At 36.0% G+C, this 24,712-nt stretch overlaps 1 protein-coding gene across 4 annotated transcripts in view; it reads left to right on the top strand.

Moving 5' to 3' along the window:
- The window catches only part of HIKESHI (heat shock protein nuclear import factor hikeshi), a 39,357-nt gene extending 15,681 nt beyond the window's left edge, over positions 1-23,676 (top strand). Inside the window, exons 1-5 of one of the 4 annotated variants that reach the window (XM_032852868.1) lie at positions 6,303-6,334; positions 7,263-7,399; positions 14,782-14,933; positions 22,459-22,577; positions 23,340-23,676. In XM_032852868.1, the coding sequence (XP_032708759.1) occupies positions 6,333-6,334; positions 7,263-7,399; positions 14,782-14,933; positions 22,459-22,577; positions 23,340-23,394 (465 nt within the window). In that variant the 5' untranslated portion in view covers positions 6,303-6,332 and the 3' untranslated portion in view covers positions 23,395-23,676. Of the gene's footprint in view, positions 1-6,302; positions 6,335-7,262; positions 7,400-14,781; positions 14,934-16,866; positions 16,974-22,458; positions 22,578-23,339 lie in introns of those variants that run through there. The other 3 variants (XR_004382111.1, XM_032852866.1, XM_032852867.1) reach the window with 3 other exon arrangements.
- Positions 23,677-24,712: the final 1,036 nt, after the last annotated feature.

The following is a 24,712-nucleotide window of genomic DNA, read 5'->3' as shown; positions in this document are numbered from 1 at the left end:
AAACAATTAGTAAAAATTATGAAATACTGGGAGTTCTGTGTAAAGAGATTCTACTCTTTAGTAGGAAGTATATGTCCACTCAAATTAACACAAAGGAATATTAACAAAATCAAAACTTGTTTTATGGAACTTATATTAAAAGTGGGTAGCTATAGATACTAAAAGTCTTTTGCTATACCATGATTTTTTTATTTTTAAAGATTTTATTTATTTTACAGAGAGATCACAAACAGGCAGGCAGAGGTGGGGGGTGGGAGAAGCAGCCTCCCCACTGAGCAGGTAGCCCAGTGTGGGGCTTAATCTCAGGACCCTGGGATCATGACCTGAGCTGAAGGCAGAGGCTTAACCCACTGAGCCACCCAGGCACCCCTATACCATGATTTTTTTCCCCTGTTTCCATATATTGCTTTGAGGGGTCAATGAACTATTGGTTATATATGTGCAATATAAACTTAAAAGCATTTCCTAGTGTTATTTTTTCTATTATTGTTTTGGCACCTCCTTCTATCTCTAATCATGCCCCCCATCCCACCAGCAACACTGACTGAATAAAATATTTCAGATTGTGAACAGAAGTTCCCTGGTGAACAGAAACCAAACACTGTAAATCAAAGCGTAACATCAAATGAAGTAGTGTTCTAACTAATCTAGACTGTTCACTCATCTTAGGGGTTGAATCAATCTTTGCCCCTTTCCCCTTCAAACTCTATAGATGTCTAGGCTTAAGATAGCTGCTGCTCCTTTTTTGCATTTCACACTGTGGCTTTCATTCCTTTTTCAGGGACTGTCTTATATTCTTTTTTTTCTTTTTATTGAATACTATGCTAGTTTTAGGTGTACAACTTAGTGATTTGACAATTCTACACACTACTCAGTGCTCACCATAAGTGCAGTTACCATCTGTCACCATACAGTGTTACTGCAACATTACTGACTATATTCCCTGTGCTGTACTTTTCACCTAAAGCTTCTTATGGAAGCAATCCAAGTGTCCAAATAGATAAAGATGTGTGTGTGTATACATACACAATGGAGTAATGCTCAGCTATTAAAAAAAAAGAGAGATCTTGCCATTTGTGACAACATGGATGAACCTAGAGGGTATTTTGCTAAGTGAAATAAGATTGAGAAAGACAAATACAATATGATTTCACTAGTAGGTGGAATCTTAAAAAAAGCACACAACTGAACAAACAAAATGGTTTCTTAGATATAGAGAACAAACTGGTGGTTACCAGAGAGGAGGTGGGTGGAGGGATATGCAAAATGGATAAAAGGGATTAAGAGGTACATACTTCCAGTTATAAATAGGTAGGTCACAGAGATGAAAAGTACAGGGTAGGAACTATATTGTCAGTAATTCTGTACCATAATTTTCAACTTGTCTGTTTACATTGTGAAAGCTTGGGAAATGTACCGGGAGTTATTTTAGGCATTTCTATTAAATGAATTACAGAAAAGTACCAGCTTATGTAGTTTAGACTTTGTTGTTTATCCCATTCTCAACTAATTACTGAAAATCGACTTCACTCTTAGCAGAGTGTCAAAGTCGATGATGTGTGTGTGTGCGCGCGCATGTGTGAATATTAAAATTACTCCAAGACAGTATTCAAAGGGAACAGATTAGTAAACTGAGATAATTTTAAAATGGCTTTGTGGAAGGTTAGTCTGCAGTATGTACTTGAAGTATGAATAGATTTGGATGGGCTGGCAGTGGGAGGATGAGAATTGCATTTGGAAATGATCAGTCATAAAGGTAATGTGTATTGTGTCTCTAAATGGCAGTGAGGAGGCAGACTTTTAAGGGCGGTGTGATAAGCTCCTATTTGAGAGCTATGGAGGGTTTTAAAAGGTTTTAAAAGTTAAATGGAGCTATTGTGTGATGGTTAAAAATTTTTCCTGGTAGGCAAGTGTTTGAGCAAGAGAGTGATACTATTTAAAATGATGTTTTAGGAAAATTATTGTCCAGAATGGCTTGGAGAATCTGTTAAGATTAGAGCCGGAGAATCCAGTTAGGAAGATTTTATAATGATTGAAGGATAAAGGAAAGGGTAACATATACTGAATACTGAATATCGGCTTGTGCAGTGCATTGTACTAGGCTTTGATGTGTTTAAATAGCTGATGCACGTGAAAACCTAGAAGAGGGTATTATTAGTGTCTGGTATTTAAGAGACTGGATTTCGGAGAAGTTACAATATTTTGCTAAGAAAAGAGAGTCTGTTAACTTTTATGTATTATGTGTAGATCAGCTTCTTTGAAAGAGTTGAGTGTTGCATGGAAATACCATTGTTTGTTTAATTCTCAGTTGATGGAAATATGGGTTGTTTCCATTGTTTTAAGTAGTTTTACTAGCACTGCTACAATATATATTCTTACACATATCTTTGTACATATTTTCTAGCACTGTATTTCTGTAGAAGAAACTCCTAGAAGTGGAACTGAATTCCTGGATTAGAATGGCCTTTAAAACAAATGGGATAGGATGCCTGGAGAAAGGGAACTGAATGTGGATAATGGATCATAATTTTCATGGCAGTTTTTAGAAAGTCATAATAAAGGTACAGTGTACTTGATACTACATAAAAAAACTAAGGGAACATATCCTGGCCAAGTGTAGTAACAGAGTAAGCCATGGGGTATTAGAATGGAAGGCTTTAAAAATAATTTAATCTGAAAAAAAATAATAATATGGGGCGTCTAGGTGGCTTAATCAGTAAGCATCTGACTCTTGATCTCAGTTTAGGTCTTAATCTCAGGGTTGTGAATTCAAGCTCCTCATTGGGCTCCACACTGGGCATGGAGCCTGCTTAAAAAAAAAAAATTAATCTACTTAATTTTGCTGTTGAAATTTTGAGATTTAGAAATTATATAGTGTTTCTAAAACAGAGGAGGAATTAGGATCTAGATACTCAGGTTTTTAGTTCACTATTCTAAGCAAAATTAAGTCCTTTCTCCTCCCAAAGTAAATTTAGGGAGAAAAATACATTCAAATTTCCGTTGTCTTACGTGTATATAGTTCATATGCCTGTAACTGCTGTTTTGTGCCATTTTTATTTAATGTTATTTCATAATGGGTTTTGAAATTTTGATGTGTTCCAAAAGTATTAAATATTTAGTTTTTCCTTCTTTTCCATTCTTTTTTCCCTAGTAACCAAGTAAAGTGAGAAACAGACATATTCTGATCTTCAGATGGGCTGGACTGGTAACAAGATGAAATTTTTATGTTTCTTTAAAGGGATAAGGTGACATGAGTTAAAAGGCTCTCAGAAACACTGATGTAGAGGATATGGTGGGGTTTTTTTTTTTTACATGTTTTAAGTGATAGTATAGTATTATATTTTGTTGATAAGTTATGGTTTGATTATTTATTATTACTTATTCCTTGTTGAGCATTTTGGCTTTTTTTCCATGACCTCAACATCCTGTAAATTTTCAGTTGTTTTATTGCTAGTATATGGAAGTACAGTTGACTTTTTTAACCCATTGAGCCACCCAGGCGCCACTTTACAGCTGACTTTTTTAAAAGACTTTATTTTTTAGAGCAGTTCTGGGTTTACAACAAAATTGAGAGGAAGGTACACCAATTTCCCATATACCACTGTCCCCACACAGATGTAGCCTACCCCATTTCAACATCATGCATCAGAATGTTGTTGTTGTTTGTTTGTTTGTTTGTTTTTCAAAAACCAAGAATGAACTTACACAGACAAATCATAATCATCATAATCACTCAAGGTCCAGTTTACCTTAGGGTTCACTCTTGGTGTTGTACACTCTTTGGGTTTGGATAAATGTTTAATGACCTGGGGGCGCCTGGGTGGCTCAGTGGGTTAAAGCCTCTGCCTTCGGCTCAGGTCATAATCCCAGGATCCTGGGATCGAGCCCGCATCGGGCTCTCTGCTCAGCAGGGAGCCTGCTTCCTCCCTCTCTCTCTCTCTCTGCCTGCCTCTCTGCCTACTTGTGATCTCTGTCAAAATAAAATAAAATAAAATCTTAAAAAAAAAAATGTTTAATGACCTGTATCTATAGTTATACTTTCACACATTTCACTGCCTTGAAAATCTGTTTATTCTTCTCTGCCATCTTACACTCCCCCTCACCCCCAATCTTGGGAAGCCACTGAATTTTTATTGTGTCTCTGATTTTGCCTTTTCCTCAATGTTACGTAGTTGGCATCAGTACAGTATATAGCCTTTTCAGATTGGCTTCTTTCACTTAATAGCTCATTTCTTTGTAGTACTGAAGGATACTCCATGGTTTGGATGTACCATAGTTTATTCATTTATCTACTGAGGGACATCTTGGTGCTTTCAGTTTTTGGCAGTTATGAATAAAGTGCTTTAAACATCCATGTGTAGGTTTTTATGTGCATTGAAGTTTCCGTCTCTTTTCATGAATACCGAAGAGCATGATTGCTGGATCTTATGGTAAGAGTGTGTTTAGTTTTGTAAGAGACTGCTAACCTCTCTTCCAAAGTGGCTTTATCTGTTTACGTTCCCACCAACAAGGAATGAGTTTCTGTTGCTCCTCATACTCAGCAGCGTTTCACGTTGTCACACAACTGATTTTTGTACGTTGACTTTGTATCCTGAAGGGGGAAAGAAAGGGTAACATATATTGACTGTCTTGCTAAATTCCCTTATTGTAGTGCTGCCCAGGATTTTCTGTATAGATGATACCTTTAAAAAAGAGTTTTTATTTCTTTCCTTCCAATTTTGACACCTTTTATTTCTTTTTATTGCCTTGCTGCATTGCCCAGGCCTTTACCCACCATGTTAAATACAGGCAGTAAAGAGTGCAGCAAGACAAGAGAAAGGAATAAAAGGTACAACAGTTGTTCTCTCTTCTTCTGTTTTATGACTGTGTAAGATTGGTGAATTGGCTCTTATATATATAAAATACCCTTTATCTCTAGTAATGCTACTCTCTTGAAGTCTGTTTTGTCTAAAATTTATATAACTTTTCTGGCTTTCTCATGGTTAGTATTCACATATAAACATAGTTAGGTGCTGCTTTTTGTAAACTTGTTCTTACATTCTCTGCCTTTAAAATGAGATGCTTATAGGGCACCTGGGTGATTCAGTCATTAAGCATCTGTCTTTGGGTCAGTCCATGATCCCAGGGTCCTGGGATCAAGCCCTGCATAGGGCTCCCTGCTCTACAAAGAGCCTGCTTCTCCCTCTCCCACTCCTCCTGCTTGTGTTCCCCCTCTCTTGCTGTTTCTCTCTGTCAAATAAATAATAATAAATAAAATCTTTTAAAAAATGAGATGCTTAGTCCATTAATATTTAATGTTACAGATATGCTAGGTTTAAATTTTTACCTTGCTCTTTGGAGTTTTTTTGGCCTTTTTTTTTTTTTAATTCATATTTCTTATGTTGGTTTTTTGCAAAGGTGTATTAGTTTCTTTTTTTAAGATTTTATTTATTTATTGTGGGGGGGAGGTGGAGATAGCATGAGAGGTGGGGAAGAGCAGAGGGAGAAGGAGAGACTCCCCACTGAGCAAGGAGCACTACATGGGCTTAGTCCCGGGACCCCAAGATCATGACCTGAGCTGAAGGCAGATGCTTAACTAACTGAGCCACCCATGTGCCCCTACGTGTATTAGTTTCTATGTGTTTCCTTTAGGAATTATGAAATGGGTTGTTAACTTTTCACAGTGTACCATAAATTAATATTAACAAAGTAAACATAGATGTTATATCTATACCTAATAGATGTTATATCTATAAATTATAGATAATTTGACAACTATGAAACTGGATCTGGCCATTTTTATAGGGCTTTATCTCCAGTTTTCCCTGCTATATTGGTCTAATTAGTGAAATTCTGAATATAATGATAAAAACCATATGGCAAAAATCATATTTTGGTTATTTTTTTTTTTAAGATTTTATTTACTTGGGCAGGGATTGCGGGGGAGGAAGGGGCAGAGGGAGAGACTATCCAAGAAGACTCCTGCTGAGCGGGGCTCGATCCCTCAAGCCATGAGATCAGGACCTGAGACCAAGTCAGATGCTTAAATGACTGAGCCACTCAGGTGCCCCTTGGTGGTTTGTTTTGAATTAAAGATATTTATCTCCCATTTTTATCATCTCCATACCACAGTTCAACATTGCAACTTTTTTTTTAAGATAGATTTACTTATTTGTCAGAGAGAAAACAGGAACAGGGCCGAGTGGCAGGAAGAGGGAGAAGCAGGCTCCCTCCGAGCAGGGAGCCTGATGGGGAATTCAGTCCCAGGACCCTGGGATCATGACCTGAGCCGAAGGCAGGCACTTAACCAGCTGAGCCACCCAGGCATCCCCAGCATTGCAGCTCTTAATAGCATGTGAGTCAGATCTGGATAATTGGAAACCCAAAGGTCTACTGTAAATACTCTGTACATTTCCCCCAGAGTTCAGAATTTTCACATTTTTCAGAGTTGAATAGCAGAGGCAAACAGGATTATTTACTCACCTTTGCTTGGACTTAATCTGGTTGAGAAAATTATTTCATGATTAAGTCCAGGTTATACTGGGAAGTGTTTTTTTTTTTGTTTGTATTTTTTTTTAATTTTCCCTCCAGATTAAAAAAAAAAATTCTAGTTAGTTAGCATATAATGTAATATTGGAAAATTTTTCAGTAGACTTCATCTTCAATTTTCTCAGTGTAGTCTTTTGAGAGATAGGCTGTTTTAATTTTTATGTTTTTGATATGTGTCCATTTCATTGGAAATCCCATTCTCCACGTATACTGAAGTATTTCTTTCTAGTTCTGTATTAATATTGTCAGATTTTACAGTGCTTTTTAGAATTTTTTTTCTTAAATTGTTTTACTTGAATTCTGAAAGCGTAGCCTTAATAGGATCCTTAAGTTGTAAGATGACTAAGAAAACTCAGCATTCACATAGTATGTGCTTGTGTCCATTTATAATGATTTAAACATCTGTTAAAACCTGTAACAAGTGTGAATAATGAGATGCCATGTAATGTTAACTTTAAGAAATTTTGGTTCACAGTATTTAGGGAACATGAGTACAGTGTTTAAATAAAGGTTTAAAATTTTGATTCCAAATTTAGAAGGTGAAAACAGTTTTTCTTACCAAAAATATGTAACTGAAAGAACTTGTATGATGCATATTTATGCACAGTTATATACATATGTCTGTCAAAGGTAAATATTTGTGGAGTTCATATCTATTTGAAGAGTTTGTTTAGACACATCCACGTACTCTCATACACACAGAGTTCAACTTAAAACCTTCCTTTTCTCTGTAGGTTAACTATTTGTAAAGTGTTTCACGAGACAATGAGGAAATGGTTCAATGCCTCAGTCAGGGAGAGTTCCAGTGACATCTGCAGTGGAGAATTATATGGAGAATGGGAAACAGAAGAGGCCAAGATTGGAAGAGCAGGTGGGGGAGTAGGACATTAGGTCAGATATAATAAAAACTTAAATGGAACTTGACAAGTATTTTTTATTGTGTTTGTAGCACTTTAACATGTGATTGTACTTAATAGAAGAATAAGAAATAGTTGTTCAAATCCCCTGTGGTCTAAAGAAGAGAGATCATATATTTATATGAATAAAATAGAGTACTGAGTACTCTTGTTAGGGAAAAAGGTAATTTAATGTTTCAGGCCTTCAGAGTAAATTGGGCACCTTATGGTAGGGTTTTATCCTCTTTCTTTCCTTCTCCCTCTATCTTTTCTTTTCTTTCTTCTTTTTTTTTCTTACCCTGGCCCTACTTTGAGGTATTGTTAGTTTGGAATGAAATTCTAGAAGTATCCCTATTCAAATATTAAAAAATTCTCTTTAACACAATTTTATTTTGAAATAATTTTATTTATGTATTTAGAAATAATTTTTTTTAAGATTTTATTTATTTATTTGACATACAGAGATCACAAGTAGGCAGAGAGGCAGGCAGAGAGAGAGGAGGAAGCAGGCTCCCCACAGAGTAGAGAGCCCGACGCGGGGCTCGATCCCAGGACCCTGAGACCATGACCCGAGCCGAAGGCAGAGGCTTTAACCCACTGAGCCACCCAGGCGCCCCTAGAAATAATTTTAAAATTAGAGAAAAATGACAAGAATCGTATGAAGAATTCTTAAATTCTCCCACGTTCATCAATTTTGCTACATTTTATTTATTATTCTCTGAGATCTATATATGAGCGTGTGTGTGTGTGTGTGTGTGTATTTTTTCCTGAAACTTTGAGAATAAGTGTAGACATTATGCTCCATGACTCCTAACTACATCAGAATGTTTCCTTGAACAAAGATAGTCTCGTATATAATCATAGTATCATTATCAAATTCAGCAAACTTAGTATTAATATAATACTCTTGTCTAATATACAATATACATTAAAATTTTGCCAATTTTCTTAATAATGCCATTAGTAACAGGCATTATTCCCTCCATCTAGGATTGTTAGAATTGTTAGGCTTGTGCATTACATTTAATTGTCTTTAGTCTTTAAATCTGGCATAGTTACTTAGCCTTTCTTTGTTATGACAGGGACATTAAAAATAACCATATAAAAAAGCTTAGCACCCAAGAAGAATTTTTTTTTTAATTTAAAAAAAATTTTTTTTTTAAGATTTTACTTATTTGACAGATTACAAGTAGGCAGAGAGGCAGGCAGAGAGAGAGGAGGAAGCATGCTCCCTGCTGAGCAGAGAGCCCGATGTGGGGTGTGGGGTTCGATCCCAGGACTCTGAGATCATGACCTGAGCCGAAGGCAGAGGCTTTAACCCACTGAGCCACCCAGGCGCCCCACCCAAGAAGAATTTTTAAGAAATGTTAAAATTAGTTTCTTATAAATCATCATTTGAATTTCTTCTATATACTTCTGCTCTTTTCTTTTTGGGCTTGCCGCCATATTTTAATGTCATCATTTAGGCTTTCTGTGCACATGATATAATTTCATGTAACTCAGTTGCCAGGAAGAAATTTTTAAACTTTTTCTAGTTTTTGTTTTAAAATTGGGTTGAGCTTGTCAAAGGAATTAGGAAGGACAACAAGAGTTCAAGATGCTACTCAGCCTATTCACATGAAAATAGAGCTAGTGAGCCAGAATGGGAGGGAACCACTTACTTCCTGACATTTCTTGGCTTGCTTTCTTGTGTGGCTTATTGTGAAGTAAGTAATGCATAAAAATCAGTGAAGAGTTCATATCATGGAATTTGGTATAAACAGGTAGGATCATGAACTAGAATGAGCTTCAGCTTTAGAGCTTGATAGACTCATTTTGAATCTCAGTTACTAGCTGTGTAGTCTTGATTAAGTTATTTCACCTTGGAATTTCAGGTAAAATGGATTTCATACCTATAGTGCAAGTGTTTGTTTCAAGCATTAGAAATAACTAATGCAAAATGTATAATAGTGCCTGACATATAGTTTGTACTCAAGGAATAGTTAGTATGTTTTTGTAAAATCATAGAAAGATCTAGGAAAGATCTTATGAAGAAAATAAAAACTACTCAGAAAGTTTAACTGTTACTTTTCCCATTAGAATGTAAGCTCCTTGAGAGTAGGGACTGTTTGTATCTTTTACTGTATGTTCTTTAGAATGTATAGAGCACAGTGATGGACTTAGATACTTGGGAAATATTGCTTGTTTAAATACATTTTAGACATTCAAATTCAAGACATTGTAATGTCAGATACATTAGCAGCTTTATCTGGTTTAAAATATTTATTGTTGATAAACCTTTGGTAGTTACATTGCTCTTGAACTATGCATGAGTGAAAAATGTAATTTCAGGCTTGTCATGCTATCAATAGAAATGAAGTAAAGAGGTTTTAGAAATATATATTTGATTTCTAATTTAATACCAAGAAGCCTTTTATGCAGGCATAGTTAAGCTGTTTTATGTAGCTTTTTTGCATATGTCATGTTCAAATGCCACTTTATAGTGAATTACTTATTTTTGTCATAGTGTTTTCTTTAGTCATCTCTGTTGCCATGAACACATAGAGTATCTTTACCAGTGGATTTCCTTTTAGTTTTTTAGTTTTATTCCGTTGTAGAAGTCTTCTAAAGAATAGAGACCACATTTGCTTGTATATTTTTAAAAAGTCATTCTATCTTGCAATTACTATATGAATCTGCCGGACCATCTTACAAATCTAAAATGCATTTGATGATACTGGTAATCTTGTTTTTCCTATATTGTGAAACATTTTGCTTTTTCATCCAAGGAATTATTTCATCATTACTCATCAATTGCTCTCAACCATGCAAAAAAAGAAAAAAAAAGTCTGAAATAATAAGAAAATGGAAGAGTGATGGAATTACTTAGAGCAGAGGTTGGCACACTTAAAAAAAATATTTGAGAAAGCGTGAGCAAGAGTGAGTGAGCATGAGCTGGGTGGAGGGGAGTTTGAAGGGGAAGGGTCAAAGAGAGGGAGAAGCACACTCCCTTGAAGAGTAATTGAAAAGACTTTATCTCAGTAGAGTTGACAGTCTGGGAGTATTTGTCAAAAATATTTACCTGCAAAAATACCTGTCATTGCTGCCTGATGGACTGACAACGAATGAGGCAAAAATAGGCTGACTACAAAGCTTGGGAGGAAAGGCTGGGAATAAAATACCTTGTGTGTGTGTTTTTTTTTTTTTTTTACGGTTATTTATTTATTTGAGAGGGGGAGAGAGAGTACATGAGCAGGGGAGAGGGGCAGAGGGAGAAGCAGACCCATCACTGAGCAGGGAGCCCAATGTGGGACTTGATCCCAGGACCCTGAGATCATGACTCGAGCTGAAGGCAGATATCTAACCGACTGAGCCACTCAGGTACCCTGGCATAAGATACTTTGGGGAATAAGGGCTTTGAGTTCTTGGACCTGGAAATTTTTGGAAACCTCAAAGACAGTACACAGGGCTGTGCACATGCTCAGGAAAGAGCTAAAAAGGTTCTAAGTTTTCACTTCTGGTTAACTTTGGGGCTTACATAAGCAGGAAGTGAAGGCTAATGCAGAGTTGAAAAACTACCTGGCTGTTATTAAAGGGATGTCCCAAACATAAAACCCATCTGCAAAGACTGGGAGAATTTTTGGGTTCCACGCTTTTAAGGAAATATCTTTCTAATCACCAGCTGACCACTAAGCCAATAGAAATGTCACTCACTTGTTGCACATGACAAAAAATACTTCACAGTATTGGTTTAGAAGTTATTGAGGAAACAACAAATATTAACAATAAACCCTGAGGGGGGGAACCTGATTTCTAGATTTGTTGAATTACAATATTCAGCATCCTGTTTTCAACAAAAAGGAAGTATGCAAAGCAATAAGAATACATGGCCCTTTCAGAGAAGAAATGAACAGAATCTGTCCCTAGGAAACGTATAACATTGGATTTACTGAGAGTTAAAGGAAACCAGGAAAATAAGATGCCATCAAATAGAAAATATTAATAGAGAAATTATAAAAAGGAACTAAATATAAGTGATAGAGCTGAAAAGTACAGTAGCAAATGGAGTTCACTACAGGTTTTCAATAGATTTGAGTAGGCTGATGAAAGAATCTGTGAACTTGAAGAATGTGAACTTTTCAACTTGAAAAGCTGAAAGAAAAAGAAGAAAAATGAACAGTCTCTCAGACACCGTCAAGTATACCAACATATGCACATTAGCAGTCCCAAAAGGAGGAGAGAGATGGGGTAGAAAGAGTACTTGAAGAAATAGTGCCCTAAAGCTTTCTGAATTTGATGAGAAACATTACACACTTAAGAATTTAAGTAAACTCCACGTAGGATAAGCTCCATACCAAAACATATCATAAAGAGAAAATGGCAAGAGAAGCAACTCATCAAATGACAAGATTCTTAGTAAGATTAACAGCTGGTTTCCATTAACAGTGGAGTCCAAAAACAGTGGGATGGTATAAAGCACTGAAAGAAAAACTTGTCAATTCTTTTGTAAGTATCCATCAAATGAAGAAGGGTTCCTGGGTGGCTCAGTCATTTAAACGTCCGATTCTTGATTTTGGCTCAGGTCATGATCTCAGGGTCATGAGATACAGCCCTGCATTGAGCTCCATGCTTAGCTCGGAGTCTGCTTGAGGTTCTCTTTCCCTTTCTCTACCCCTCCTGCCATGTGTGTGTGTGTGCTCTGTCTCTCTCAAATCTTAAAAAAAAAAAAAAATGAAGACATTGTCAGATAAACTGTGAAAATCATTACTCCAAGACTTAGCCTATAAGAGAGACTAAAGACAGCCCTTCAGACTGAAAAGAGAGGGTATGAGACAGTATTTGAATTCCCATGAAGGCAAAAGGAATACAGGAATACAGGAATCATAAAAATCAGTATTGTACATTTTGTTTATAACTCTTTCCCTCCCTATTTGATGTAAAAAAACAACTTTGTAAAATGGAAACTGTAGGGTGCCTGGGTGGCTCAGTTGGTTAAGTGTCTTCCTTTGGCTCAAGTCATGATGCCAGGATCCTGGGATCAAGCCCAGCATTGGGCTCCCTGCTTGCGCAGTGGGGAGTCTGCTTCTCCCTCTGCTCCCCCCCCCCATTCCTGCTCTCTCCCTCTCTGCTCTCTCAAATAAGACCTTAAAAAATGGAAACTGTAAACCTGTATTTATGGGCATGCTATGTATAAAATAATTTATGACAACACATAGGGAGAGAAATTACATAGCAAAGTTTTTGTCTACTACTGATACTAAGTTGGCATTCATCCAAACTAGGTTGTTATAATTAAGAAATTTATACTAATCCCTACTATAGCCATTAAGGGGAAAACAAAAAATATATAGTAAAAGAAATGGTAGAATTAAAATGGTACACTAGCAAGTGTCTATTTAACACAAAACTAAATTCTCCAGTTAAAAGGCAGAAATTTGCAGAATGGATAAAAAAACATAATCCAACTATTGATTGAGACACACAATAGTTGAAAGTAAAGGATGGAAAAAGATACATACAAACAGTAACTAAAAGAGCTTGAGTGGATGGACTAAAGTCAGACTAAATAGATGTATGACAAAAATTATTATGTGCAATAAAGACATTATATAATGATAAAAGGGTCAATCTATCAGAAAGTTAATAACAGATATAAACTTGTTTGCACCTACCAACAGAACCTCAAAATACATGAAGCAAAACTTGGCAGAATTGAAGGGAGAAAATAGTTGAACAATAATTATTGGAAACTTCAATTCCCTACTTTCAGTAATGGATAGAATGACTGGACAGAAGGTCATCAAGGAAATAGAAGACTTGAGGGGCACCTGGTGGCTCAGTTAAGTGTCTGTCTTTGGCTCAGGTGATCCCTGGGTCCTGGGATTGAGCTCTGCCTAGGGCTCCCTGTCTGGCAGGGAGCCTGCTTTTCCCTCTCTCACTACCCCTGCTTGTGTTCCCTCTCTTCTCTGTCTCTCTGTATCAAATAAATAAACACAATCTTTAAAAAAAAAAAAAAAATAGAAGACTTGAACACTATAAACCACCCAGACCTAACAGACTTACATAGAACTTTCTACCCAACAACAGCAGAACACATTGTTCTCAAATGCACATGGAGCATTTTCTTGGATAGACCATATGTTAGGTTACTGTAAAACAAGTCTCAGTATATTAAAAGACTGAAATCATACAAAGTATGTTCTCTAAACACAATGATAGAAATAACAAATCTAGAAAATTCATAAATATATGGAAATATAATAAAATATAATTAAACAGTTAATTTAAAATTACTAAAATTATTTTAAACCAGTCCTATTTAGTGACAGGTGTGTGTGTATTTTTAAATCACAGAAGAATAAATAGTTTTTATTCATATGCTTGAAAATTTAAGGAGAGTTTTGATATTTGTAAGGAGTATTCTAGTTATTAGGAATATGTGTTTTTGTTCTTCTGTATTTGGTTAAACATTTTATAGTCCTATGAAAACAGCAGATAACCAAAAATCTATTTTATAATTTTTTTTTCCTTCAGACTAACTTTTCTGATTGTCTTATGTAGACTAAAGAAATTGGCTTCTATTTTCCCCATAGAAATTAGATGGCATTTACAGGCTCAGGTGTATACTTAATGACACACTGATTTTTAATTTATTTTATTTTTTGGGGGGATTTATTTATTTGACAGAGATAACAAGTAGGCAGAGAGGTGGGCAGAGAGAGAAAGGGAAGCAGGCTCCCCGCAGAGCAGAGAGCCTGATGCGGGGCTCGATCCCACGACCCTGGGATCATGACCTGAGCCGAAGGCAGAGGCTTTAACCCACGAGCCACCCAGGTGCCCCCACACTGATTTTTAAAGGGAAAAAGTTACTATTTTCTGTGATAAGCTTTTTTATTGCCTGTTTGATAGCATCAGGTGTTATATGGGGTGATTCATGACATTTAGTAAAATATGACATGTCATTTATCAGTAATAGTAGTAATTTAAGATCTTTCTTTAGTGGAATAATGAGAAAATGCTAAAACTAGTTTAAAAAATCTTTAAAAATATCCTTTCTTTGGAGTTAGCTTTGAGAATTTTTAAATGTAATTAATGCTTATTTATTTTTCTTATTCTGTTACTTTCTGTTTCTACCTACATTAATTGTAATATGTTTTTGAAAAGTAACAGCTGTTTTTCTGGTGGGGAAAATTTTAGTTTTCTTATTCTTTGTTAATGTGATAAAAACTAGCCTTTTACATTTTTTTGAAAAGAGACAAATGTTCATATAACAATTTTTTAGTGAACGCAGATCAGAGGTTTTCCACATACTTAACAAAGGAATTTTTATGGCTACAAGTTAAATTTGAAATTTGTGGTACATGTTAATTTTTTTCAGGAGAAGGAAGCCAACACCCTTTTGGAGCCATGAATATTGTCCGGACTCCATCTGTTGCTCAGATTGGAATTTCAGTGGAATTATTGGACAGTTTGGCTCAGCAGACTCCAGTAGGCAATGCTGCTGTATCCTCAGTTGACTCATTCACTCAGGTAACGCAGTGCAAATTATCTTCCAAAAAAATTTTTAAACCAAATTCTATATATTTTTTAAATATTTTTATTTATTTATTTGAGAGAGCATGAGCAGGGGGGAGGGGCAGGAAGCAGGCTCCCCCTGAGCAGGGAGCCTGATAGAGGTCTAATCTCAGGACCCTGGGATCATGACCTGAGTTGAAGGTAAACACCTTACCAGCTGAGCCACCCAGGTACCCTCCAAATTCTGTACTTTAAAAACTAACCTGGTGGTTGAAAACATGTAAAAAAGAAAGTAAACATGTATGGTGTAAGTTATTGGCTTCCATGGATAATTTAAGTTTGCCTGCTTTCTTCTATAGGTATTTTAAAATTTGTAAATGCTTTGATGAGACTTGTTTTTATTAAAGTGATTTAAAAATGGGATTAAATATAGTTTTTTCTTATTCCCTCCCAGTTAGTATGCTAGGCTGTGGGTATACAGTTGTGAACCAGATAAGCAAGATCCTTGTCTTCATGGAGCTTAAAGTGACATAATTCTGTGATGGTTGACTTTTAACCTCTTTCAGGCAAAGGCCTGAACAGGAGAATAATGGAGGTAGAGGTGTAGCTAATGCAGAGTCTCTAAGGTAGAAATCTGAAGAGTAATATGAAGGTCTTTGTGATTGGAGTAGAGTGAGCAAGGGTGAGAGATGGGAGATAATTGGGGAGGGGGCTGCAGGATAAAATCATATGGTACCTCATTGGCTTTTATGAGGATTCTGATTAATTTTTTAAAAAGATTTTATTTATTTATGAGAGAGAGAGAGAGAGAGCATGTGCACATGAAAGCAGGAGGAGGGGCAAAGGGAGAGAGACAAGCAGCCTTCCCACTAAGCAGGGAGCCAAATGCCGGGCTTGATCCCAGGATCTGGGGTCATGACCTGAGCCGAAGGCAGACATTTGACTGAGCCACCCAGGGTCCCCTATAAGAACTTTGACTCAAATTCTGTTTGGAAGAGAAGAAATAAGAGAGTTTTGAGCAGAAGAGTAATAGGATCTAACTTCTATTTCTAAAGGATCACTTTCGCATTTTGGGTAGACACTGTTGTGGGAAGAAAGAAGTCAGTTAGGAGGCTCTTGTGAACATTAGATGACAGATGATAATGACTTGAACCAGGGAAATTTGGGGAGGTGGAAGTGAAGGTAATTAAAAGTACTGGCATACCTCGTTTATTGCGCTTCACTTTATTGCGCATTGCTAGTATTGTGTTTTTTACATACCGAAGGTTTGTGGCAACCCTGCATGGAGCAGATCTGTTGGTGCCATTTTTCCAGCAGCATTTGCCCACTTTGTATCTCTTTGTCATGTTTTGGTAATTCTTGGAACATTTCAAACTCTTTCATTGTATTTGTAACGGTGATCTGTGATCAGTGATCTTTAGTACTATTGTTAATTCTTTTGGGGCACCACAAACAGCCCATATAAGATGAAGAACTTAATCGATAAATGTGTTTTCTGACTGGTTCACCTACCAACTGTTCTGCGTTTTTCTCCCTCTTGGGCCTCCCTATTTCCTGAGACACAACAATATTGAAATTAGGCCAATTAATTATCCTACAGTGGCTTCTAAGGGTTCAAGTAAAAGGAGGAGTCAATCCATGAGGCAAACTTCATTGTTGTCTTATTTTAAGAAATTGCCACAGCCACCCCAACCTTCAGAAACTACCACCCTGATCAGTCAGCAGCCATCAACATCAAGGCAAGACTCTCTACCAGCAAAAAGATTACGACTTGCTGAAAGCTCACATGATGTTTAGCATTTTTTAGCAATAAAGTATTTTTTAATGAAGGTATGTACATTTTTAAAGACATAATACTATTTACACACCTAGTAGACTACAGTATAGTGTAAACAATTTTTATGTGCACTAGGAAACCAAAAAATTCATATGACTCACTTTATTGCAGTGGTCTGGAACTGAACTGCAATATGTCCGAGGTATGCCTGTAATTGATTTCTGGAACTAATGTGAAGATGGAGCCAGTAGTGTTTCATGATGTGGATCATATGAAAGGTCTGAGATTAAAGAGAGACATCAATTATAGCCCAAGGATATTGGCTTGAGGAATTTGAACACAGGAATATTTTGAAAAGAGCAAGTATGGGCTGGGAGTGGAATCAGGAGTTGGATTTTTGGTTGTACTATGGGATACCTGTTAGATATCCAGCTGGAGATGACAAGTATAGAGTTCAAGAAAGAGTTCTGGGATATGGATAAAAATGTGGGAGTCATCAGTGTAACGATAATATCCAAAGTTTTGAAGCGTGTATGATTACTAGGGAAGTAATTAAATGGAAAAATTGGCTATTGACTGAGCTCCAGGGCCATTTCAAATTTGAGAAGCTGAAGAGATGAAGACAAAGAAAAAGAGCAGCCTGAAGTAGAAGGAGACCCAGAAAGTGATGTTTTGGAAGCCAAGCAAAGACTGGTTTTTAAGAAGCAAGAAGCCTCAATAGTATCTCACTGCTGATGAGTTAAGATGAGGGCTAAGAAGTATCCAGTGGACTCAGCAAGATGGAAGTCATTAAAAAATTAGAAAAGAGTTTAGAGAGTAGAAGGGGAGTTTGGAGTGAGTTGGAGAGGAGGAAGTGGGAACAGTGAATATAGATGACTCTTGATGAGTGTGGTTACAGAGGGTAGCAAATAAATGGTTTGGTTGCTTGAGGGGGCAGTGGGACAAGGATTTTTTTGTTTTTACTATTTTTTTTTTGTTTTTACTGTTTTTAATGGGAGATAATTACATCATGTTTGATGAGAATGAAGCATTAAAGCTAATGTTGCAGGAGAGTGGAGAGAGTTGCTGAACTCCTTGCATAGAAATGAGAGCACATGAGATTGGATAATGCATAGTATGCATAGTATGCATGGCTATATGAATACAGGTGTGGGAGGGTTGTTAAATGTGATGAGAACTTGTGCACATTTTCTCTTGATACTTTCACTTTGCTCAGTGAAACCAGAAACAAGGTCATTAGCTAAGATTGGGGGGAAAGGAGTATTGGAAATTTATTTATTTTTTATTTTTTTTTAAAGATTTTATTTATTTATTTGAAACAGAGAGAGAGAGATGACAAGTAGGCGGAGAGGCAGGCATAGAGAGAGAGAGGAGAAAGCAGGCTCCCCGCTGAGCAGAGAGCCCGATGCGGGCCTCGATCCCAGGACCCTGAGATCATGACCTGAGCCGAAGGCAGAGGCTTAACGCACTGAGCCACCCAGGCGCCCGAGTATTGGAAATTTAAAGAAAAGGATTATTAACCAAGTCCTCTAGGAGAGGAGGAGGGTGAATGGACTAGGGAACCCCTTATGAGTTTGCTGGGCCCCATACTCTTGAGGGTTGTGGCCATGAATTTAAAGTCAGACTTCTCACATGATTTCTTGAGAACAGGCTGAGTTAAGAATGATAGAATCTGGGTCTTAATTCTTTTTTCTTCCCAGTAATTAAAAAAATAAACTGCTATGCTGAAAAAGCAAGTTGTAAAGCAGGAGTTAGTAGTATCCCATATAGACTGTATTAGAAAAATGTCTGAAAAATGCATACCAAAGTGATGTTATCCCTGGAAACAGGCAAGGAGACTTTTTATTCTATTTTTATGTAAAATATTTGAGCTTTTAAAATCATACATATTTTTATGAAATATTTTATTATGAAATATTTTACATATGTGGGAAAGTACATTCCTCCAGTATTTATTGTATGCCTACTGCGTGCCAGGAGTTTTCTAAGCATGAACAGATACAAATAGCTAGACAACATAATAGCTGTCCTTATAGAGCTCACTTTATAATGCAGTATATATGAAGACTTCTGAGTGTCTTCTACCTAGATTTAATTGATATTTGCCATATTTGCTACTAATGAAAAAGAAAACAAAAGGTATTTCTGATACAGCTTGCTGGCGTGTTTCTCTTCTTCCAGTTCTTCCCCAGTTAGCTACTCTTCTAACCAAATTATCTTTGCCATCCTGTGTTAGTACTTTAAAAGAAACATTCATAAGTATCCACAAAATATGTATGGCATTATTTGTTAAAACATGTTTCTAATATATACTTTTAGTTACTCTTATTACTTCATTTAGTTTTTATTAATAGTACATGTACATGGCTTAAAACATCAGATGGTTTTACATGCAGAACAGTTGTCCTGTTAATACTTCTTATATTCTGCTCTTACTCTGTTCCTCAAAAGCAGTCACCTTCAGCCTCTCCCACTTTTTTTTTCTTTACCTATTTCTTCTTGTATTTACTTCCATGTTTCAGAAGAAACTTGCTTAATCTCCTTTCAACCAGTTTATTTACTATAGGTGTTTTCCATCGACTTCCCCATACCTAATGTGATTTAGTGCTCTCACTCCTCTGCTTTCCAGCATTCAGAGTTGTCTTTTCTCCCTACCTTTTTTTTAAAGATATTATTTTTTTAAAAGATTTATTTATTTATTTTAGAGAGAGAATGATAGGGAGGGAGAGGGAAAAGAGAGACAGAATCTCAAGCAGGCCTAGGGCAGATCCTGATAGGGAGCTCGGTGCCATGATCCCAAGGTCACAACCTGAGCTGAAACTGAGACTTGGACACCTGACTGACTGTGCCACCGAGGTGCCCCTAAAAGGTTTTATTTTTAAGTAATCTCTACACCCATTGTGATGCTTGAGCTCACAACCTAGAGTTGCATGTTCTACTGACTGAGCCAGCCAGATGTCCCCACACCTTCTTATTATAGATTTTCACTAAATTAATATTTAGAGTTTTCAGTATTATGATCAGGTAAATATTTTTCAGAACTGAGCCAGGTGTAGTACTATGGTTACATTTCCTTTCTAGAATGACTTTTTATTTTCCTTGGTTAATAAATGCTTCATTTTTTTCCTTTGTGTCGATTGCTATATCCACAGTATAAATTCCTGTTCAGTATATTTTTAAAAAGCAATTTTAAATTTGTTTTGGAAACATCGCTCTTGAAACTCTTCTTTGTTCTTCTGTGGATTATTTTCTGGGTCTTTTGCATAACTGTAGTCAAGGTATTCTTTTCTTTAACCATTATTGTAGAAATTCTTTTCATTTCTCTTCTCTGTTGCAGTCCTTTTTTTTTTTTCTTCTATTTTCCATTCTTGTTGACTTACTACCCCTTTGCATGTTTTTAAAATGATTATAAATGGTATACTGTACAGATTTCTACAACTTGGTATTGTTCACTCAGCATTATTTTTAAGACTTACCTGTCTTGATACATGGAATAAATCTAGTCTATTTTAATTGACTTGTATAGTTGTATAGTATGTCATTGTATGAATGAGACAGTTTTTTCATTTCCATATTAATAGATATTCTCACTAATATTTAAGACCTTAAATTTTTGCCAAACTGCTGGGTGAAATTTGAATGTCACTGTTGTTTTGGTTTGTATTTCTTGGTGACTGGTGAAGTTGAGCATCTTTTCTCATCTTGACCTCATTTGTATTTTTTTTTTAATTGGAATTGACCATTTATATATTTTGCCCAATTTTCTATTGTATTTTTTGGCACTTCTTAATTTTAACTTTCTGGGAAGAGGCCTTTATGTATTCTGGGTAATAGTCTTCTGTCCTAGATGTTGTAATTCTCCTAGCATGTTGCTTGTCTTTTAATGTTGTTTTTGTTATCTTTTGCATGCAGACATTATATTTTTGTGTAGACAATCAGTTGTTTCTTTTATTATTATTATTTTTTTTTTTTTTTGCATTGGCTAAGTCGTTCCTATGTTATCCTAATGTGTGAAGGTGTTATGTTCTCTTAAGTACTAAAGCTTTAATTGAAAGCTAGTCTTTTTTCTTTTTTAAACTCTGAGTTAATAGCATCTTTGTTGTATATCATGTTGTCATATGTTTAGACTTGTTTCTGGTTTCTCTGTTCTATTCCAATTAGTTTGCCTGTCCCTTTCCCAGTAAAAGTCTTACTAATATCTGCTAGGCCTAAGTCCCTCCTCTTACTTAGGAACATAAGCTTATGTATTCTGCATACTAATTTTAGTATCGGCTTACTGAGTTTTATGAAAAATTTTATTGGATTTTGTTGGAAATAACATTGGTCTTATAGTTGCTTTATTATTTTTTTTAAAGATTTTATTTATGTATTTGACAGAGATCACAAGTAGGCAGAAAGGCAGGCAGAGAGAGAGGGGGAAAGCAGGCTCCCTGCTGAACGGAGAGCCAGATGCAGGGCTCCATCTCAGGACCCTGGGCTCCATCCCAGGACCCTGGGATCATGACCTGAGCCGAAGACAGAGGCTTTAAGCCACCGAGCCACCCAGGTGCCCCGAGGTCTTATAGGTTTAATTTGGGGGAGAATTGCTTCCATTATGCATGTCTTCCCATCTGTGAACATGTATCTTTTCACTGAATGTGGTGTATAGGTCGTTTAGTTTGTTTTCTTTCCTATCTCTCAAGACAGTCCTGAAATATTTTCCTAGGTATTAAAGATTTTGTTTTTATTCTGAGTTGGATCTTTTAAAAGATTTTTATTTATTTGTCAGAGAGAGCAAGAGTGCACAAACAGGGGAAACGGCAGGCAGAGGGAGAAGCAGGCTCTCTGCTGAGTAAGGAGCCTGATGCGGAGCTCAGTCACAGGACCCTGGGATCATGACCTGAGCTGAAGGCAGACACTTAACTGACTGAGCCACCCAGGTGTCCCTCTGAATTAAATCTTTTTTTTTTTTTAAGATTTTATTTATTTATTTGAGAGACAGTGAGCGAGAGCATGAGCGAGGAGAAGGTCAGAGGGAGAAGCAGACTGCCCATGGAGCTGGGAGCCTGATGCGGGACTCGATCCTGGGACTCCAGGATCATGACCAGAGCCAAAGGCAGTCATCCAACCAACTGAGCCACCCATGCGTCCCTGAATTAAATCTTTTAAATAAAAAGTTGCATTTTAAAATTTTGTTGTTAGTGTTAAGGGTTGCTGTTGATTTTTGTTCTTTCTGATATTGATTTTTTAGTTAGTGATTTTACTGAACTCTGGATTTTAGTCTAAGTAACTTAATGGTAGCCTCCTGGATTAAACTACCTTGATATTATTAAGCAAAAAGATAAAAGCTAATAAGGCATTTCCTCTCATTGTATTTAGGCTTTTATCTTTCTGGCAAGAAAAAGACTTCTTACTATTTTATATGAGAAAGTAGGCTGGGATTTAAGGAGAGGGGCATAGTAGATGGTGAGGGAGAGAAAAAAGAGAGTATTTGAAGGAAAAACATTTTCTTCCTTTTTTCCCCCCCAAATGAATATCTTAGGAAATTAAAATTTAAAAACCACAGAAATTCTTTGAGATCTGAAGAAAGTACTAAAGGCAGGTTGTTAAGATTTTATGCCACAGTGTTGTTTTATGACTTTCTTTAACTTACAGCATTAGACTGTTTAAAACTCATAGTACTTAAAACCAAGTACACTGCAGGAACATTTTAAATTAAAAATACTAAGGTGTAAGTAGAATATTCAGTATAACTCATTAATCTATTCATTATTTATTTTCCAGTTCACACAAAAGATGTTGGACAACTTCTATAATTTTGCTTCATCATTTGCTGTCTCTCAGGCCCAGATGACACCAAGTCCATCTGAAATGTTCATTCCAGCAAATGTGGTTTTGAAATGGTATGGGACATTTTGTATCTCTAATATTAAGGCTTTTAGTAACCATGCATATTTTTTGCTGGTAAATGTATTTCTTTGACATTTAAACATACTCTTCTATTGTGAACATCAGCATACATTAACAGTGGCATGCCATTAAAAAGTATATTATGGAGTTCACATCAGGGAATGTTCTTACCCTAAATACTCTTGTTATGTAGTAGCTATTTTGAATTTATAAAGACAAGAAAATACAACTGCCTATGTGTAGAGACCACAATTAAGGCTGTAAATTTTAAAATATTTTTATTTATTAGTAACCATATATGAGTTTTGAAATACAAAGCAATTTTTTGGTAAGTTTAGAAAGTCTTGGTCTGAAGTAGATATGCATAAGGCGTCAGGATGATTTTTACTGCACCCTGTACATAAATGGTTAAGAAAATTGATTTCCCTAGCTTTCCCATGATTCTGTTTTATAGGTATTCTTGTCACGTTGAATATCCCAGTGGTGGGCGATACATAAGAATTTGTTGAGCAGTGGTAGCATGGTGTAGCTTGGATAGCTCTGGAAGGTATTAGGTTTGAGCCTTGTTAAAATGTAGGTATGTGACCTTGAGCAAATTTCTCTCATCTACTCATCTATGAGATTAACTTTTTAGCTTTTTTATTTTTTATCTTAGCTTTTTAGAAGTGATCCTTCGCTGTTTGCTTTTTGATAAGTCATTAGGTAGATTAGGAAAGATATAATTTCTTGTAAAAATACGTTTTTTTCTTTTGTAGGTATGAAAACTTTCAAAGACGACTAGCACAGAACCCTCTCTTTTGGAAAACATAATTTGAATAAAATAATTTTTAATGGATTCTGAAATTTGTCATGTTTTGAAGAGAAATGCCTCCATTTAAAAGTACGAAGTCAAAAGAATCATGAAGCCTAAGTTTAAAAACTGCTTATTGACTGAAGCTTAATGAAAATCTTCATAAAAAATTAAAAACATGGAAAAATGAAAATATGTTCCTTATTAATGAGTTTTTCTCCCTTAAGCTTAAAATATGCAGAGGCAAACACTTTGTTTTGGCTAGGATTCATTTTTTACTTAAAAATAAAGCATATTCACAATAATGTGCCAAATGCCATTGCATTCATAATATTTCATTTAGTATTATAGTGGTTTGCTAGAGTAATTAACTTAAAATCAGCTATATCAAAATTTGGGGGACTTTTTGAAAAACGTATCAAATATACATTTTTATGTACAGAAAGATTATTTTCAGTTTGTATTTCTTAAGATTACAAGTTTTTCCATTAACACACGTTGGCTGTCAGTTTTATATCTGCAAATTCATACATAATTACTTGTTTGACAAAATTGCTATGGCTAAATACTGATGAGGTTTTATTTCATTCTGGTAATGTGGTAATGTTCTGAGGCATTTGTGTGTAGAATATAGGATTTTTAGTACATTTGCTTATTAAGTTGAAGCCATTGTGTCTCATTCAGAAGGGAGTCTTTGACTTACTTATACTAGTGACATTCATTGACCAAAAAAACCAAGTAAGCAAAGCTAGGCTCATTAGCTTGCTGCACCAAGTGAGTACAAATACCAGAGGAACTGTGGGGTATCTCCAAAGGAAGGGTACATATAGGAGTTTGGGGCCTCTGATTAGTTTTAAAACATTTTGGCAAGGATTGGTGAAAATTTGGAAACTAGAGAGTTGCTGGTGCAGTTAATGTCATTAAAACACATGGGCCTATGCAGAATATCATTACATCAATTTATGGTTTTATCTTGAAACGAATCTGATTGAGCTAGCATTAAGAGTTTGAGCTTAGGCAATTTGTTGTGTTGTCAAAGTTTGGTAGACTTCGACATTTTGCAAGCTGTATGTTTTTGCAAATTGTAGTTTCTTTTTCACTTCTCAATTCTCTTCTGGTCTTTCTTCAGTCTGTGTTGAAGGATCGACCATTATCTTTTGGAGTTGTGGTCAAGCCAGGTTAGTATTGCTCTTCTCTGGGTTATAATTAGATATCAGGTATCCAGTGGTAGTTCTAACATAGTCTCAGGTCTTCATGTTAATAATTGTTGACTGTTGTTGAATCATGTGACTTGACAGTGGCTATACAACAGGATTTAAGGCTCAGAACAGAAAGCAT

Source organism: Lontra canadensis, unplaced genomic scaffold (assembly GCF_010015895.1).
Source record: "Lontra canadensis isolate GAN:19392208 unplaced genomic scaffold, GSC_riverotter_1.0 scaffold7, whole genome shotgun sequence".
NCBI classification, from domain to species: Eukaryota; Metazoa; Chordata; class Mammalia; order Carnivora; family Mustelidae; genus Lontra; species Lontra canadensis.
The sequence above is the reverse complement of the archived record's forward strand: the minus strand, read 5'-3'. Positions and strand labels throughout refer to the sequence as shown.